The sequence below is a fragment of the Larus michahellis genome, chromosome 11, assembly GCF_964199755.1.
Source record: "Larus michahellis chromosome 11, bLarMic1.1, whole genome shotgun sequence".
Classification (NCBI taxonomy): domain Eukaryota; kingdom Metazoa; phylum Chordata; class Aves; order Charadriiformes; family Laridae; genus Larus; species Larus michahellis.
In genome coordinates, this window is record NC_133906.1 from 16,710,225 (window position 1) to 16,726,306 (window position 16,082).

Consider the following 16,082-nt stretch of genomic DNA (forward strand, 5'->3'; position numbering starts at 1 on the left):
GTTCTTAAAATTGATGCCTTGCAGCCAACTTCAGTTCGGAAACAAGCACAGTGCACCCTCATTGAAGTCGATGGGGAGCCGGGGAGCCTGTCTGAGCACAGGGTCTGACCTTTAACACGCTCACAGCTTCCTACAGGGCAAATGACCATGCTTCAGTTACCTTTTTTTTGGTACTCAACTCTCCCTGTGCAAACTACACGTTTTTATTTTTTACTTGAAAAGCAAATAACCTCGCCAACAACCAGGGACGCACGGCTTTCTCCCTTAATCACTTTCATCACGAGGAATTTAAATAAATTAGCACTCAATTAACACCTGCTATGTAGATTTAGTTCACAACCGGTGGGGTGATGTTTAAATACAAACACTAAATGTGGATTAATGCTTGAAGATCGCTGTGCTGAAGGGCTCACAAGTACAGCGAAGGGAGAGAAGAGGCAACTGAAAGACCCAGACCGAGCTGCGGTACTCACAGAGTTGGGATTTTTTTTAAATAATAGTGTGTATTTTAGGCAAGAGTTGACAAAGTATAATTAACATACTTAAAACACTATAATGTTAATTTAAGATGTAATTAAGCACTGAAGCCTTTGATTAAAGGGATATAAATCACCTAATCTGCCAGCAGGATCCGTTGCTGTTCTGGTGAAAACACCATAGTTGCACCTTTTAATCCAAGTAAATATGTATAATAATACACACAGGCAGCAAAATATCGAATAATGTTTTGTCACCGAGTGTATTTTATTTGTGTTATGCAGTTTATGACTCTTCAGACACATCCGTGAGCAATGAATGCCACTGCTCTTGATGAAGGTCGGTACCAGACAGAAGGTGCAGGTACCACTGAGGACGAGGACACGGCGGCCCCGGGGACCGCTCGGGTGTGCTGCCGGGTAGTTTCTTAAACATTTTTGGTCTGGCTTTTACCTATCTGTTGCCTTTAAGTACACAGCCTTAAAAACAGTAACAGTGTTACCACTACAGAGACAGTTAGCTACAGCCAATTAGTAAGTGAATTGAAAAAGGAATTACACAGAGATAACAAAGTGGGATTCAGGGACGTGCAAGCACATTGCAGCAGTCCTTCCTCTCTGGTCCCTGACGGCTGTTATGGGCAAAAAAACCCGGACTTCTTCAATTCTTTCCCTTCTCCGGGTGAACGCGGGGACGGAGCAGGGGAGGCGAGCGACAGCGCTGAGCCTCAGCCGCTCCACCGCCGGGCGGGGAGAGCCGGAGCCGGGCATCGCTCCCGCGGCTGGGGATGGAGCCGGCCGGGGCTCGGGGGAGCCGCGGAGCCCGGCCCCGCAGGCAGGTCCCAGCGCTGGCCAGGCGGGTGATTTGCTGACCGCGGGCACCTGCCCAAAACCCGGGCACCGGCCTTTAAACGCCGTGTCCCCGCCGGTCCGGGGCTGGCGGAGACTCTTATTGTGACAGCGGTGCGGGCAGGACAGGCAGGTCCCGCCGTGTCATCTGCTGGCAGCACATTAAAGCCTCCGGTCTTATAACGCTACGCAGAGGGCTACTATGACAGTCCGGGTCAGTGAATGACGGTCCCTTCCCAAAATACTGGTTAAAGCCCAGGTGACAACTCCTAGGCTGTAGGTAAGGTGCCGTGTTCGGGTTTGTTTTTTTTTTCCACGTCGCTTTTTGACTCGGAAGCTGGTTAGGGAGCTGGCATGAGAAACAGCGGTGCGCTGGGCAATGCTGAGATGAAAAGGTACCTTTAAGGTGCGGTGGTGTCAAAAGTAATGTGAGAGGCAACAAAAATTAAAAAATATATAGATATCTATTATAAGATAGAATTATAAATTTAGATACTTTTTTTTTTTCCCACCCAAGTCAAGGTGGAATGATTTGAAGAAACTGTAACTTATTTGTGGCTGTGCCAAATGAACCTGTGCGTCACAGAATCGTATCATATCTTGTTTAAGTGCAGTATTCTAGAAAATAAAGTAAACGCCGGATTTGCTACATAGCCTGTAGGTAAAATGAATGAATCTGCGCACAGGCAATAATATAAAAATGGTATAAAACCAAGATTCAATTAATTTTCTGCACCAGTGAATGAGAACACAATGTGGACATGCTCCAAAAATCTGAGCCAGCTTCAAATTCCGAGGGCATGACAAGGGGAAAGTTGGGGAATTTTTACTAGAAAACCTCTGTTTACTTACAGTTAATTTACAACTAATATTGATAATTACCTTTAGGAAATGAAAGCTTTGAATCTTTAAAATGAGAGTGATGTCTTTAGTTGATCTCTCCCCACGGGAATTTACGACCTTCGCGGAGCCCTTCTTCGGGCTCTCCGAGGAGAGGAATACAATATACTGTGTATATATAGCAGCAAAACAGCTGATCTCAGTGGGGCAAGATTACAATTTTTTCCAGCACATGTAACTGTGTGGATTTATATTCTCATTTTTTTATTAGTAGCTTTACATTTATTTTGGGGGGTAATTTTTTCATCCTGGAGCTGAAGTTGCTTGTCAGTTTTAACAAACTCGCTCAGTTTGCTCTAATTAAACTTTCCGCTTTTGTAAATTGATGGAAAGCCCAGATTTAGATATCAAGGACCTGCAAAATAAATGCAGGACCTCTGAGCAGCTCAGCTTCCCTTACTTGATCCTGCAGCTATCTAATTCGGGAAATTATTAGCCCTAACAGCAAATCTCGGGAAATCACTTCAAATGGAGATGCACAGTCCTTGGCATTCGAAAACCAACAGAGAAGAAATCAGGATACTTTGTTTCAAAGGTTTCGTTTTCGGCTTAAAAGAAAGTGGAACCTGTTTCATGCTTCCCTGTGGTGTAAGGAATTTCTTGGCACAAATAGCCAGTTCTCTGAGCAATTTAGTGTTTTGACAGGGCACAAAATTGCAGGATTCAAAGATCTTTCGTTAAGATGATATGTGGCAAATTACCTTGCTTAGCAATAGTATCTGTGGTTATCTGTAGACTTACGCAGGTGCTGGGTCGTCTCAATAAATCAATTGCTATTTCTTTTAGAATTTACTGGGCTCTTGCAGATAAGATAGCCGTGGTGAGCACGGCACCTGAGTCGGGTAGGGTGCGTGAGTTGTTACTGTAATCCGAAATGTTCACACAGTTCTGGAATAGTTCTAATCAATCCTAAATCTCTTTATTTTAAGCTCAAGCTTTAACTGTCAGTTGCCTGAACTTCATACTCTTTGGATTGCTAATGACTGCTCAATACACAGTATTTTTGTGATTCAAATCGTGATGTACTATTTATTTTATCTGTATTGTCTTCCCTAAGGGAAAATCCACACCAAGAAAGCCTCTATTCTGCAAGGCAAGGGTTCCATTCTATCCAGGATCCCAGCCAAGAAAGCTTTCGTGGCCTACCACCTAGTTTTTACCAGCCACCTATCCAAAGCCAGTTATCACCAACAAAAACCCAGGACAGCCGTGAAACCTCTCCTATGAGTGTCCCTAATTTCCCATCCGTTTCCTCTATGTGCCAACCAACTATGTTTAACTACGAACGTCCAAAACACTTTATCCAGTCTAAGAACGTGTGTCAAGGGCAACAGCAGCCTCCAGGACCCGCAGCCTCTACAGAGTCAAGCAGACAAATCAAACAGTCCTCCATCCTAATACAGCCTCGTAACCCAAGTGGGCAGAAATTCTCCTCCTCGTCATCGCTGAGCTCTTCAATCACGCTCTCCTCGCCTTCCTGTAGTGCCCCTAAGGAATCCACATATCCCGTCACGCCTGCATCTGCTCAGTCTCCTGCTAGCTCATCATCTGGGCAACGGCTTATATCCATGCCTAACCAACCCCCCGCAGCATTCCTGTGCTCAGTGCTACCCTCGCAGCCCGACTATAACAGCCAAACTCCTTCTCCTATGGAACCTCAGTAAGTATATACAGGCTTCTAACCTCCCCTTGCTTTCCTCTGGCCTGGCCTCTCCCGTGCACTGACCATCCCAAATCCAACTGTCCGGTGAAACATCAGCTTGGCTGAAGCCAATGGTACAACTTCCATTGACTTCTGATGTTGGAGGCAGGACTCTGCATGAACGGAGTTAGGAGGCTGAGTGCTTGCCCTTGGTGTCTGTGTGGGAGAGAGGAGCATCCACCAGGAATTAAATTGCACAGTAGTCATGGGCTGCTGTGCACAATTTCTGGAGTCAGTTTGGACAGTTTAGTTTCATTTGATGGAAATATCTAATTTAAGGGTATTCAGAACAGAAGATGGACACCCATCTCAAATTAATTTCAACAAATATGGCTTATGAATGGGGAGGCCGGGGGAGAAGGCAGTAGTATTTCCCACATATAAACAAGTTCAAGATTCCTAGTAAGTCTCAACAGTATTTTCAGGTTCCACATCGTGATGGGACTCTATGCCCACCTACAATACAGTTTCCATTAATCATACGTGCTAACAGAAAGGCAGCCACTCGAAAATTTTACCCCTTCAGACTGAAGACTAAATTCTTTCCTGAGTATGTATTATATCATTTTGCCTTTGGGCTGCAATCCAAATATCTCCCAAGGTCAGTGAGATCTCAAAGGGAGCTGCATCTTGCCTTCTCACCAACTTGTATTCCTGCCAATATTCGCTGGAAGTCCCGGGGGCAACTCAGTGTAGAATACGCAACGAACACTCAACCGAGGATATTGGAAAGGTGATAGGGGCAGGGGGGTCCTGCTGGCTTGGATATAAATTCAGGCATAAGAGTCAGTTTGTATTCAGGAAATCTGAATGTTTCTGGGTATTTTTTGAATCACAGCACTGTGGGAAGCGGGAAGGTAAGACGCAGAGGGCAAGATGGGGCACTCAGGAGTGTTTCTTAAAAGTACTGCAGGAATGTGTTTGGGTTAGGTACGTATTTAGAGTAACTGCTGGGTTTTGTGTATGTAGTGTTGGGTAGTATGTTTTCACAGCAAAGGGTTTTGGTGCCTCACTATGCTTTTCATATAAGCTGCTCTTAAATGCAACACCCTGTGAATTGAGGAATTATTTTCCTAATCATGCTACAAATGGGCAAACGGGGACATGAGATGTATTAATCTGTAGGGCAAATTATTAAAGTTTTTAAGTTATAACTTGGGCAAGTTATTAAATCCATGCAGTGCTGGGAATATGTACCAGAATTATAACCCTTCTACCCTATTCTAATCAGCAGAACAAATTCCCAAGTGACAGAAGGAAGCGGATTTTGAATAGAAATAATTGCTGAATACAAGTGCAGCATACAAGACCCTGCTGCACGTAACGACCAGGGTCAGATCCCGTCAGCACAGAGTGCTGTGACCTCTGGCAGACCTTCGCAACCCATTTTGAGGGATGCTCCTCTTTTCCTAGCACCTTTCAGAGTCAAGCCTACTATCTAACTCCAAGATTTGATTGTGTCTCTTGACTATGGATTACAGGATCAGGCCATGTGGGGGGCTGCAGCAAGGGCTCCTAAAGACCCAGCCTAGCTTGGGGTAAGCTCAGCTATGGAACTTCTCACAGAAATGCTATATGAAGTAACTTTCTGGGGCCAAGAAGAGGAGGACAACTAATAAACTGTTCATACCTAATAGAATAGTTTGTGACCTTGCTGTGGATTTGCAGCACCCAGGGACTTTTTAACAATTGAAATTATAAAGGCATGCAGTTTTTGAGGGAGAACTTGCTCCTGGACAGACTCGCATTGCTCAGTGGAGTTAGCGGCTCCCTCAAAACACTGGTGGCCTTACTGCACACATCTGAGTCCGGGCAGGGGCCATTGCAGGATGCAGGGATGCTGAACAGTGACCTACGGCAAGCTGCTGCGAGTGCTGTGGGAGGACACTCAATGGCTTGGCTAGAACATGATGCTTCCCCTTAAGTTTTTGATACTCAATTACACCACCTAGCCTATCTATCTCCCAAATGCTTTACGGGTTCATTGGAACCACAGTTCCTAGGTAGCAGGTTCACATTTTTGTGTGTATTCTGTGAAGCTGTAGCAAACAGTCAAGCAGGCCCACAGGAATAACTTTTGTTTCCTCTTCCTGCATGAGTAGTTACTCACAACCAATGTATAACAAACAAGCTAGCATCAACTCTATGCAGAAGACATCAGAACAAGAAATTCGAGGAACAAAAGAGGCCCTCATTCAGGACTTGGAAAAGAAACTCCGATGCAAAGACAACCTTCTCCAGAATGGCAACCAGGTAAGGGAAACCTGCTGATTAAAGAACCGGTTTGCTCTGACTCTCGGTAGTGCAAGCAGGGATGCAGAGACTAGTTATAGTGCCCCAGAGGCTGGAGCCTCCGAACTAAGCTGAAAGCAGAAGGAAATGCAGGAGCAACACTGCCCAAACACCTTTACTCAACAGATCCCAGCAAGAGTTCTTTGAGCCATTTATGACCAGAATATTCTTTCAGTGTGAGGTAGCTGAATTTTTCTATTAGAAATGTAAAAAAAAAAAATCTTTTCCAACAGTAACCATTTTTAATCATGGCTCGGGGGTGGTGTAAAGGCATGGTTCTGAAAGATTTACATCCAACCTCATTGTTTCCCAACACCTTCTTCATAGTTATTTTTGCTATTAGAATGCAAACAGCTGTACTGGTGGGCCAGGTTCAGCTCAGCCCTTCCCAGTAGAGAAGCAGCACATGCCTTAGTGCCTGATGAAAGCTGGCCTGGTTGCTGTAAGTATGTCTGTAGGCATTCTACTCTGACAATTGAATGTCTGCCTCTCCTGTGACTTCTGTAAGGGATGTGTTGACTTCTGAAGGCCATTTGATGCAGCAAGATGGCTTTCAGCTGCTCTTGCCTTTCCCTCTTATCCTACCTTCTTGGCCAGCACACAGCATTCGAGCTGTCTTTGAATTTGTGCCACCAAATTAATAAGGCTAGTGTCAGGAGAAAGGTACATGTTTAGAGCTGTGGCACAAACTTGAACTCTCTGCTGGGGATCCTGCTGAACATCACATCCACAGACAACTAGAAACACAAGGAGAATCTCTCAGTTCTCCAGGCACAATTTTACCCTGGCATTCAATGCTGGGGTTAATAAACCACCCCGAGTCACTAGAAACTTGGAGAAGTACCAATATTTGAAAGCTCATTCTAGACACCATCACCACATGTGGTAAACCTCTTTGATTTCTGTTTGTATGAACAACAACAAATCAGATAAATCACAAAGTCTGTCTCTTATAAGGAGGTCTCTTAGTCTCAGTACCTACTTATTTATTCTGCAAAGGGACAAAATGCAATCCCCTTTTCCAAGAAATCCAGGTCTGGGAGAAAAATTTGCTTACCAGTAGGGAAGCACTTTACAGCAAGCTAGAGAGAGTGAGAGGTCTCTAACGTAGGAACCTTCCTGCTGGCTGGAGGCAGACTGGTAAAAGCACAGTGTTTATAGTTTCCATCTTCCTTCCCCTGAAGTAGAAAGAAATTTCTCCATTATCATCAGTGGGAACAGGTTTGTGTCTCATATATAATTTTAAACCTTGAAGGAAAAAAAACATATCAGGTCAAATCTGACTTAATGTGTCCCTAATAGGAATCTTCTCGCTGCTGTAAGAAAGCTTCCAATTGCAAGCCAGTTTTTCTTCCCATAGGAAGCCAGTCTAAAAATAAGGCTTATGCAATCACCACTCTGTGTCCTCCTCCCCTTGTCCTCCAACATCTGAACCAACTGGCCAATCTCAGCCACACTTGATACAGCCGTAACAACCTCAGGGATATTATGCTCTCGCAGGTTTTGCAAAAGGTCTCTCTCAGTCTTTTCTAAAGAAAAGTCCCACAAGCTTCCCCAAACCCTTACCTACCCAGGAATAATCACATACATGTCCTGTACACAGTAGAAATTCAGTCAGAGCTTGTCCTCACATCACAAAATCCAAACCCAAGGTAAACTTTGTGGGAAGCGAAGTGTCAGGTGTTCTGGTGCTCAGGAGACTAATGTACTCTTCTAAAGTAAGGCCACTGACAGAACTTGAATTTAACTCTGCTCGTATTTATCCCTCTGTGCTGCATCCATATTGTAGGAACACGTTACATGACTGAAACGCATTCTTGCCTCCTCAAGACAGCACCCAGCATTTCATAAGGCAGCAGCTGCGCTGGCATAAACTTCCCTTGTGCTTTCAGGGGCAGTGGTGCTCCTCTCTGGCTGCGTCTGCTTCTGATGTGGCTCTTGCTTTTTTGAGAGCAGGGGCGCTAGCATCCAGCACGCCTCTAACTCCTGAAGTAAATCCACAGCTGAATGACTTGGGAAGTCTTCCCAGTGCTAACAGAAAGGTACCCTGGGACTTACTCTGGCTTCTGAGATAATGCCATCAGTTACCCATAAATAATCCTGGTGGAGAAAGAGGAGGAGTGTAAGGCCACAGATGGCATGAGAGAGGCTTTGATGAACAGGCAGTTTAATCTTTTATGCATTTCAGTGCTGTATATATTGAGGCTGACTTCAGTAGTCATCACAGACTGCAAACCCTCTGGAACAGAAGTTGTGTTTCTATTCAGCCGCTGCTTTCATTGACAACACCCTGAATTTGTGGCATATTAATGTGCTCTTACAAGCTGACCTGAAATAGTAAATGGACTTCTGACTAGAATTCCTCTCCACTCTGCTTTAAGCGATTAACTTATGAAGAAAGAATGGCTCGCAGGCTGCTCGGACCAGTAAATGCTGCATCTGTGTTGGAAGCACAAAGTGAAGACAACATGCAGAATGCACAGGTAAATGGGGGGGGACCTTTCTCCAGAACAACAGTTTTCTGGTGACTGTGCTGTGACCTGCTTGTACCTGAACAGGGTAGAGAGATGGGGTTTATTTGGTACCAGTGCAAGAGAGGGGAGGGAAGGGGCCAGCTCGCACTGGCAGAGCTCTGTATAGTAGGGATTTGAGGGTTTTTTGGGGGGGTTGTGGTAGAGGGGGGGAATTTAAGCACCATCCCCTTGCTGGGTCTGATCTGTAGGAATGATGTCTCCAGGGAGGAATTACAACAGCTGCTGCACAGCACGTTACACCCTGCTTGTGACAGGCAGGGAGCAGCACAGCCAGGGATACAGGTACTCACTCTCTAACAGCCCAAGTTCAGACTTGGCCAGGACAGCAAGATTTACACCTGTCACTGTTTGGAATGAGTGACATTGACTACAAGAGGTCAGGGCCTTGAAGTGGGATCGGCTAGGTTTTAGCCCCTCCAGGAGCCTGCAATCATTAAGAGAAGGCAAAGCATTTATTTTAGCAGCCCACATACTGATAGACAAGCATCTATTACTACTGGCATTTTCAAAAGCATTTTAGTTGAAGACCAGTTAAAAGGTATCTTTGGCACTTCTGTGATCAAAGTTAGTGGAAATGTCTGTGATGTGGCGCTGGATACCTGCGCAGCCAAAGAAAACATACCTCCTGCTGCATGCACGCAGAGAGCCAGCAGGCTGGCACACACCTTCCAAAGTGCAGTTAGCAAAACTCTTTGCAAAAGACACTTAAGATCACAGCAAGGGAGGAATATGCTATTTGAGCTATTTCTCCCCAACAATCACCTGACAGGCAGGCAAGAAGGGAACATTATGGATGTCGGAGAGCAAGGGAAGCCTCGTCTTTTGTAGAGAACAAGGAAACATTCAGTCAAAACCGGATGACTGACAACTTTTCAGGGTGTGTGAAATGCTGCATAAAAAGGAGTACTGGAAGGAGAGGTTGACTTATGTTTGGGAGATCTTACTCCCATTGTTCAGTCTTATTTTTAAATATTGTAGTCATTGATTCATTCAGCCTCATGATTCCTCAGGAACTTAACTACACAGTCCTTATAATAGAGCATTAGAATTACAAGCAACTCCATCACTACAGCATCCTTTCACAAGACAAGTAATAATTGTACAGAACTAGTGTAAATGAGCAGATAGAAGCAATTGCCTCTTGGACTCGGCATTGAGCTCAGTCCAGCAAGACCCCCATTCATGCAATGCTTCTCCTGAACTGAAGACTGCTTCTGTGCTTGAAGTTTAAACCCAGGCTTAAATATTCCACAGAACTCCGCTATAGAGCACAGAACCAAGCATCGTAATGGCTCAATGCAAACACCCCAGGAATTTCCATGCAGTGTTTCCTCTATCTGACTCCATTGCTAAAATGAGTCACTGGTAATAAACTCTGCTTGCATTTTCCAAACATCCAAGTTCCTAGCAGGCATCAATCCTGGGTACTTTAGCAGATTTACTCATGTGATTGTGGAGCTGTCAGCGAGCTTAGTTGGTGCTGTGATCTAGAAAGAAAAATATTTTCCAGCTCAGCATGTGTCCATTGCTACTGGTACCATATTTAAGTGGGCACAATACAGCGTTCTTGCCAGCGATTCCACTTCTATTCCTGCTATAGCGAAGGACACTCTGTACTTAGCTCTCATTTTAGATACTGCCAGTAGTACTACTCCCCTCTAACAAAGGTTATTGGCTGGCCAAAAGCCTTGTGTGCCAAACAAAAGTGCTGCACCTATCACCTGTGCAGAGTGATGAGACGTTGTGCCATTCTATTAATAGTACTTGTTACTGTCATGGCAAAGCCGAGGGTGAACTCTTGATGCAAGTTCCTTTACCTTTTGTCCCAATGACTTCTGAAGTATTCAGCTTTTAAGCAGCAGACAGTATATGAACTTTAAAATGGCTTCTCATTCAGTTTATAGATAGAACTTTCTAAGTTAACTCACCTCTCCTCTTTCTCTTTCCAAGCACCAGAATGCGGAAAACATCAGGCTGCAGGTTCCTACAACACATGTAAGGTAATGCATAAGCTTGTGCTGCACTGCACTTCAAGATCTCATGTCAAGTGTTTCTAGACAATGTTAGTTTTACTTCCTTATTTATCACTTTTTCTAAAGTAGTAATTACTAAATTCATACACTTCAACTAAAATATTACTATTTGAGGATGGCTGATGATGCCTATGATCTTAATCCGGTCAATTCTAAGCATATCACTAGATGTTTAAAGACCCCATGTACCTAGGGCAAATATGCTTCGTATTCTAGAAGACTAATCTCTAGTCAAAGCAAGGTTCAACAATGTAAATGATGACATGTAGCACGATGAAATACAGCCTACATTGCTCTTGTAAATTCTTCTAGATATTAGGCCAAAGATGAAGGTTTCCTATGTTACGCTTCTGGGTTGAACTGAACAAGTTGAGCAAGATAGGTGGCTGATTAAAACCCATGCCTTGTAGCTGAAAACCAAACCACAACTGTAGTACTAGACTCCTAAGCACGGTGAGGGACTCTAGCTGCAATCAGTACTTCAATGTCATTTGTGCTATAGTGACTTTTACACAAGTAACTGTTGCTGTCCACTTTTTAGGAGCAGACCGTCCTCAAGAGGAGATGACCGTGGACATGACTCCATCCAGGAAAAGTTTTTTCAGCCACGTTTCACACAAGTGCCCGAAGATGTAATTATTGAGGAGGGGCGATTCTGCAGACTCGACTTCAAAGTAATACCCGCCTTTCACTTTCAGTTCCATTATCTCTGTGGGGTGTGCGGCATGAAGAGAGGTCTCTGAGCTGCGGTGCCTTTGCACTTTAATAAGCCAGAGCACTAATGGCAAATGGTGCAAGGTCTCTCCAGGCAACGTAAACCAAGAAATAGGAGATGCCTAAATATTTCAGCATTTTCCCTTGGAAAACGTAAATGGAATTAGCTTCATAAGAATATGGTTAAAGCTAAATAGTGGTAAATATGGACCACCATAGAACACCTTCTAGACCTCACTGGGAAGAATGAATATTAAGGCCTTGCTGAAAGAAGGCATTTTGGGAGGGAACTTTGTGCTTTGCACTGGGACTTCGCTGACTTCAATGGATACATGCTGGACATACGTCCAGCAAGGCCTGCTTAGGACTAGCCTGCCTTTAGTGAGTCTTCTCTGAGGTAACTGTGCCCTTGCTGGAGCAGACAATCTGGAAAGGAAATGCCCTAATGACAAACAAACAAAATGCCAGAATGGCCTGAAACTGCATGGCAACGGTACCAACCCTAGGGTTAGAACGAACCTGCATCTTCCACACGTGCAGCTTCGCTGCAAAGGGGGTTTGCTGATTGTGGTTTGGCTTGGTTTTTCCTAATCGCTTCCAATCTCTTTCCTTAAGTAAACTCTTGACAGACTTAGGCATGACCTTTAGCCATTTTGCTGCAAATTGCTTAACTTCTGAATGTCATGGACAGCCTGGAGCATGTCTGCAGGACAGTTTATTTATATACATTATCAAAACAGTATGGATGTCAACCCTATTGATGGTACTAACTGTGAGATTAAAAGGGTAAGTTCCCCCCCTCTATGAACCCAAAACGAGTATCTTTGGCCTAATCAAAACTACCTTACAAGATGGGAACAACCGGGGCTTGCAGAAACAGCATCCACTGTCTTGTAGCTAAAAGCTCATCTTTCCATGGCACTTCACAAGCCTTACTCTCTGTGCAGCACCACATTAATATTCAAAACTAGGCAAGACTAAAACTTTGCAGTAGGATCATGATTTGATCATCTATTGACATCAAACTCCCTATAGCATTGAAGAGCTTTTATTATCTTAAAAGCTGTTTAACTCTTCACTGCCTTCCTCTCCTTCACAGGTTAGTGGGCTGCCGACTCCAGATGTGATGTGGTATCAGAATGGAAGGATGGTTCACCAAGATCAGTTCCATAAAATGATAGTGTCAGAAAAGGGATTCCATTCATTTATTTTTGAAGCAGTCAAATCATCTGATGCAGGGACATATGAATGTGTGGCTGTCAATCGTGCAGGAGAAGCCTCTTTCGCAGTTAAAGTGGAAGTAATTGGTAAGACTGAGAGCACCGATAATTACTTGGCCACACATGGAAAAATCTGAGCAATCTAATGCCTTCCTCCATGTGTTTGGAATTTAAAATAAGTAAGCAGCAGAGATAGATCTCCAGATACTCAGGCTCAAACAATAACAAACACATTACCTTTTCCAAGACTATTGTAATACATACATCTGGGATGCCATATTTCTTCAAAGCACTTCTAGTGGGATATTTAGATGTAGTGGGATGTCCAGAATTTGGGAGTTATTAATCTCCCAGAATTGATAACATATGTTGATTGGCTCTTGTCCTACACCCTTATGTTCATGGGAATTGCCTGTACACTAAAGAGATGCAGTAAGGAGCATGTGCCCTCCTGAATTTAGCATTCTGAAATTTTAAAAAACAAGCCTGATATTAGCATTCAATACTTAGAGTAACTCCTCCTTATCTTTCCTCTTTAATTTAGCAAAAGAACATCACACGCCTCCAACTTTCATCTTCAAGCCACAAAGCAAAAAGGTTTTTGAAGGAGATACAGCCAGACTGGAATGCCAGATCTCTGCTATTCCAACACCCCGGATTTACTGGAAAAGAAACAACGAAATGGTACAATATAATACAGACCGAATAAGGTATCCTACTAATGAGTTGGCCATTGGTGTGTTAGGAAACAATAACCAGTATTTAAGTCAAATTTGAATTGGCTGGTTTCTAAAAGCAGCAAGCTGGAAAGCTAGATCCATCCCTCGTTGGGATGGTGAACAGGCCCATGTGCTGGACAGGCACAACGCTCAGAATCTTGTTTCGAGGGCACAGAGAGAAAACTGTGACCAGCTGCCACTCTGAATTGTAGCAGCAGTTACAAGGCCCACAGAGAAGCATGGCTTTAGGACTGAAACACGCAATGCATTCATCATGCTCTGAGTCTATGGGGCTACAGAAGGGCCTTGATGCCACCTGAATGGTATCATGATGGGAACCACTGCTGTCTCGTAACACAAATGCTGTCTAAATAGTTTGCAGTACCCTGCAAGAATTGTTCTAGGACTTTCTCAGCTCCTCAGCATGTAAACTGACCCTCTGATTTCAATGTCTTCTCTCCCTCTCCCTCCAAGCACTTACACATAAACACCTTCATTTTTCAGCTTGTTACATGACAATACTGGAAGGATTTGCCTCCTGATTAATAATGCAAACAAGAAAGATGCTGGCTGGTACACTGTATCTGCTGTCAACGGAGCAGGTGTGGCCACATGCCATGCCAGGCTGGAGGTTGCCAGTAAGTACCACATTCACAGTGCCACAGCCACAACTGCAGCTGCCACTGGCACTTGTACTCAGAGCAGAACCTCAAGTTTAACCTAAGGAAGCTCAGGCTGCTGGGAGGGTTTCTTTCCAAAGGTACTGATCTAGACAAAAGTAACTATCCTGGGAAAAACTTTTTTGTTTAGTACCAAGACACTGTGATGCGCACACTGTCTACATCTGCTGTCTGCACTGCTTAAAGACTACAATTTGATTGATACCAAGAATGAGGGTGAATATAAATCTCTGGTGTCTGAGAGATAGGCTTGACTGTTAAATTACTCCTAAGTGTTTACTGATTTATGGTGCAGATAAAAAGCAATTGGGTTGCTGTACCATGGGTCTTTCCACAGCCTGGGAAGACACTGAAAGAAGCTTTTTTCTCTCTTCCAGCACATGCAAACAAGCCAGTCCCAGCCCCAAAGCAGTTGCGGGTTCGACCAACTTTTAGCAAGTATTTGGCACTTAATGGAAGAGGACTGGATGTGAAACAAGCTTTCTCACCGGAAGGAGAGTTTCAGCGTTTGGCTGAGCAGTCTGGACTGTATGAAAGTGATGAACTTTAACTGAAAACGAAGAGGAAAACTCACACCTATAAGAGACACTTACAACATAGATGCAGTTAACTGGTGATTGCTCTAATTAGCAAAATACCTATCTACATATTTTTACTTTGACTCTTGCACATTCAGCTGTTCCCACTTTACCATGTTAGATTTTATTTATATGGTTTGGTGACTATAACCATTTACTGAGTATTGTATTTTAACTATAAAGCCTAAGAAAGCAGGCTAATTAGTTTTTACAAGTGGGGGTGGTTTTAGTTCCACCTGTGCTTGGTTACATGCTAAAGTAGATTGGCTTGTACTGCTTCTCTAATATCACTCTTGATAGTATCAGAAGTCTGTACTGTCTGAATACTAAAATCAAATAGACTAGAGTGTTTTTATGAGAGTAAATTAGAAGCAAATAAAATTTTAAATAACCAACATCAGCTGTGACTCTTCCTTGATCTGTTAATAGCAGCTTACGGATGTCTGGCATCAGCTGCAGCCTGGCAAAGATGGATTCTTACCCTACTAAGTCTGACACCGGTCCCCTCCCCTGTCTGCTCGCCGATAGCTATAAACTATTCAGTATAAACCAGATGCTGACACTCCCTTAACAGTAAAACAGGTCCGTGAGGCCACATCAGTATTTTTTCTCCTTGCCCACTTGCCCCAAAAGCTGCCCTGTACAATATGAAGCATTAAGGCTATCATGTTTTCCCTCCTTGCTCCTTTAATTGAGGAGTGGCTTTAACTTATCTGACTCTTGACTCTCAACAACCTGTTGATTTGAATCATCCAAATGGTTTGTATGCTGCTACTCAGAGCTACCTTGCTCAAAATAATAAGAAAAGTACCATGAAACCTGATTTTGCCAAACTCCAACAAACCTACTCTCTGAAGATTTTTCAACCGTACTTGCTAAAGGAAAATTTGTGAGGGTGGAACTGGCCCGAGCTCCTCCTGGGGGGGTGCACGGTAACGCTGCTGCTAGTCAGCAACCCCACCAGCATCTTCCAGAACGGAAAAAAATGAGGCCTCAGCTTCATCCCACACTGCTGTACATGAAATAAAACCCCAGATCCGAACCGCACAACACCAGCTATGAAACTCCCAATGCAATCCAGCAGCTCTGCCACCACGCTTCTCCCTCTGGAGCAATGAAATATGCTGAAATAACTGTCCCCCCCACTGCGCTCTTTGTGGGTTTGGGCTGATCGAATGCAGACTGACACCCGGGTCGTCCACAGGCTTCTTTAGAACATAAAGACGCTGCCATGGTGGGCAGGGGTGCGGTACCAGTGCTGTCAGCTCTGACCCACAGCACCCCAACTTCTTGCCAGGGCTGGGAGCCCAACCAGCACCTGCGCTCGCAGCGTTTGCGTTAATATACATTTAAATGAACATAACCTACGTTCCCTGCTGCTCTTC

The 16,082-nt window shown here is 44.1% G+C and overlaps 1 protein-coding gene across 4 annotated transcripts; it reads left to right on the top strand.

The window, feature by feature from the left end:
- Positions 1 to 1,225: 1,225 nt before the first annotated feature.
- MYOT (myotilin) lies at positions 1,226 to 15,092 on the top strand. 4 transcript variants are annotated; one of them, XM_074603881.1, is made up of 10 exons: positions 1,226 to 1,605; positions 3,283 to 3,885; positions 6,030 to 6,180; positions 8,601 to 8,702; positions 10,704 to 10,753; positions 11,328 to 11,460; positions 12,600 to 12,807; positions 13,265 to 13,430; positions 13,944 to 14,077; positions 14,497 to 15,092. In XM_074603881.1, the coding sequence occupies exons 2-10, from the start codon at positions 3,449 to 3,451 to the stop codon at positions 14,667 to 14,669; spliced, it is 1,554 nt and encodes a 517-aa protein (XP_074459982.1). In that variant the 5' UTR covers positions 1,226 to 1,605; positions 3,283 to 3,448; the 3' UTR covers positions 14,670 to 15,092. The 4 variants fall into 4 exon arrangements, with proteins under 4 accessions (XP_074459982.1, XP_074459984.1, XP_074459983.1 ...); XM_074603883.1 differs by lacking the exon at positions 3,283 to 3,885 and having other exon boundaries at positions 1,261 to 1,605; XM_074603882.1 differs by lacking the exons at positions 1,226 to 1,605; positions 3,283 to 3,885 and adding an exon at positions 4,623 to 4,857.
- The last annotated feature ends 990 nt before the right edge of the window (positions 15,093 to 16,082 follow it).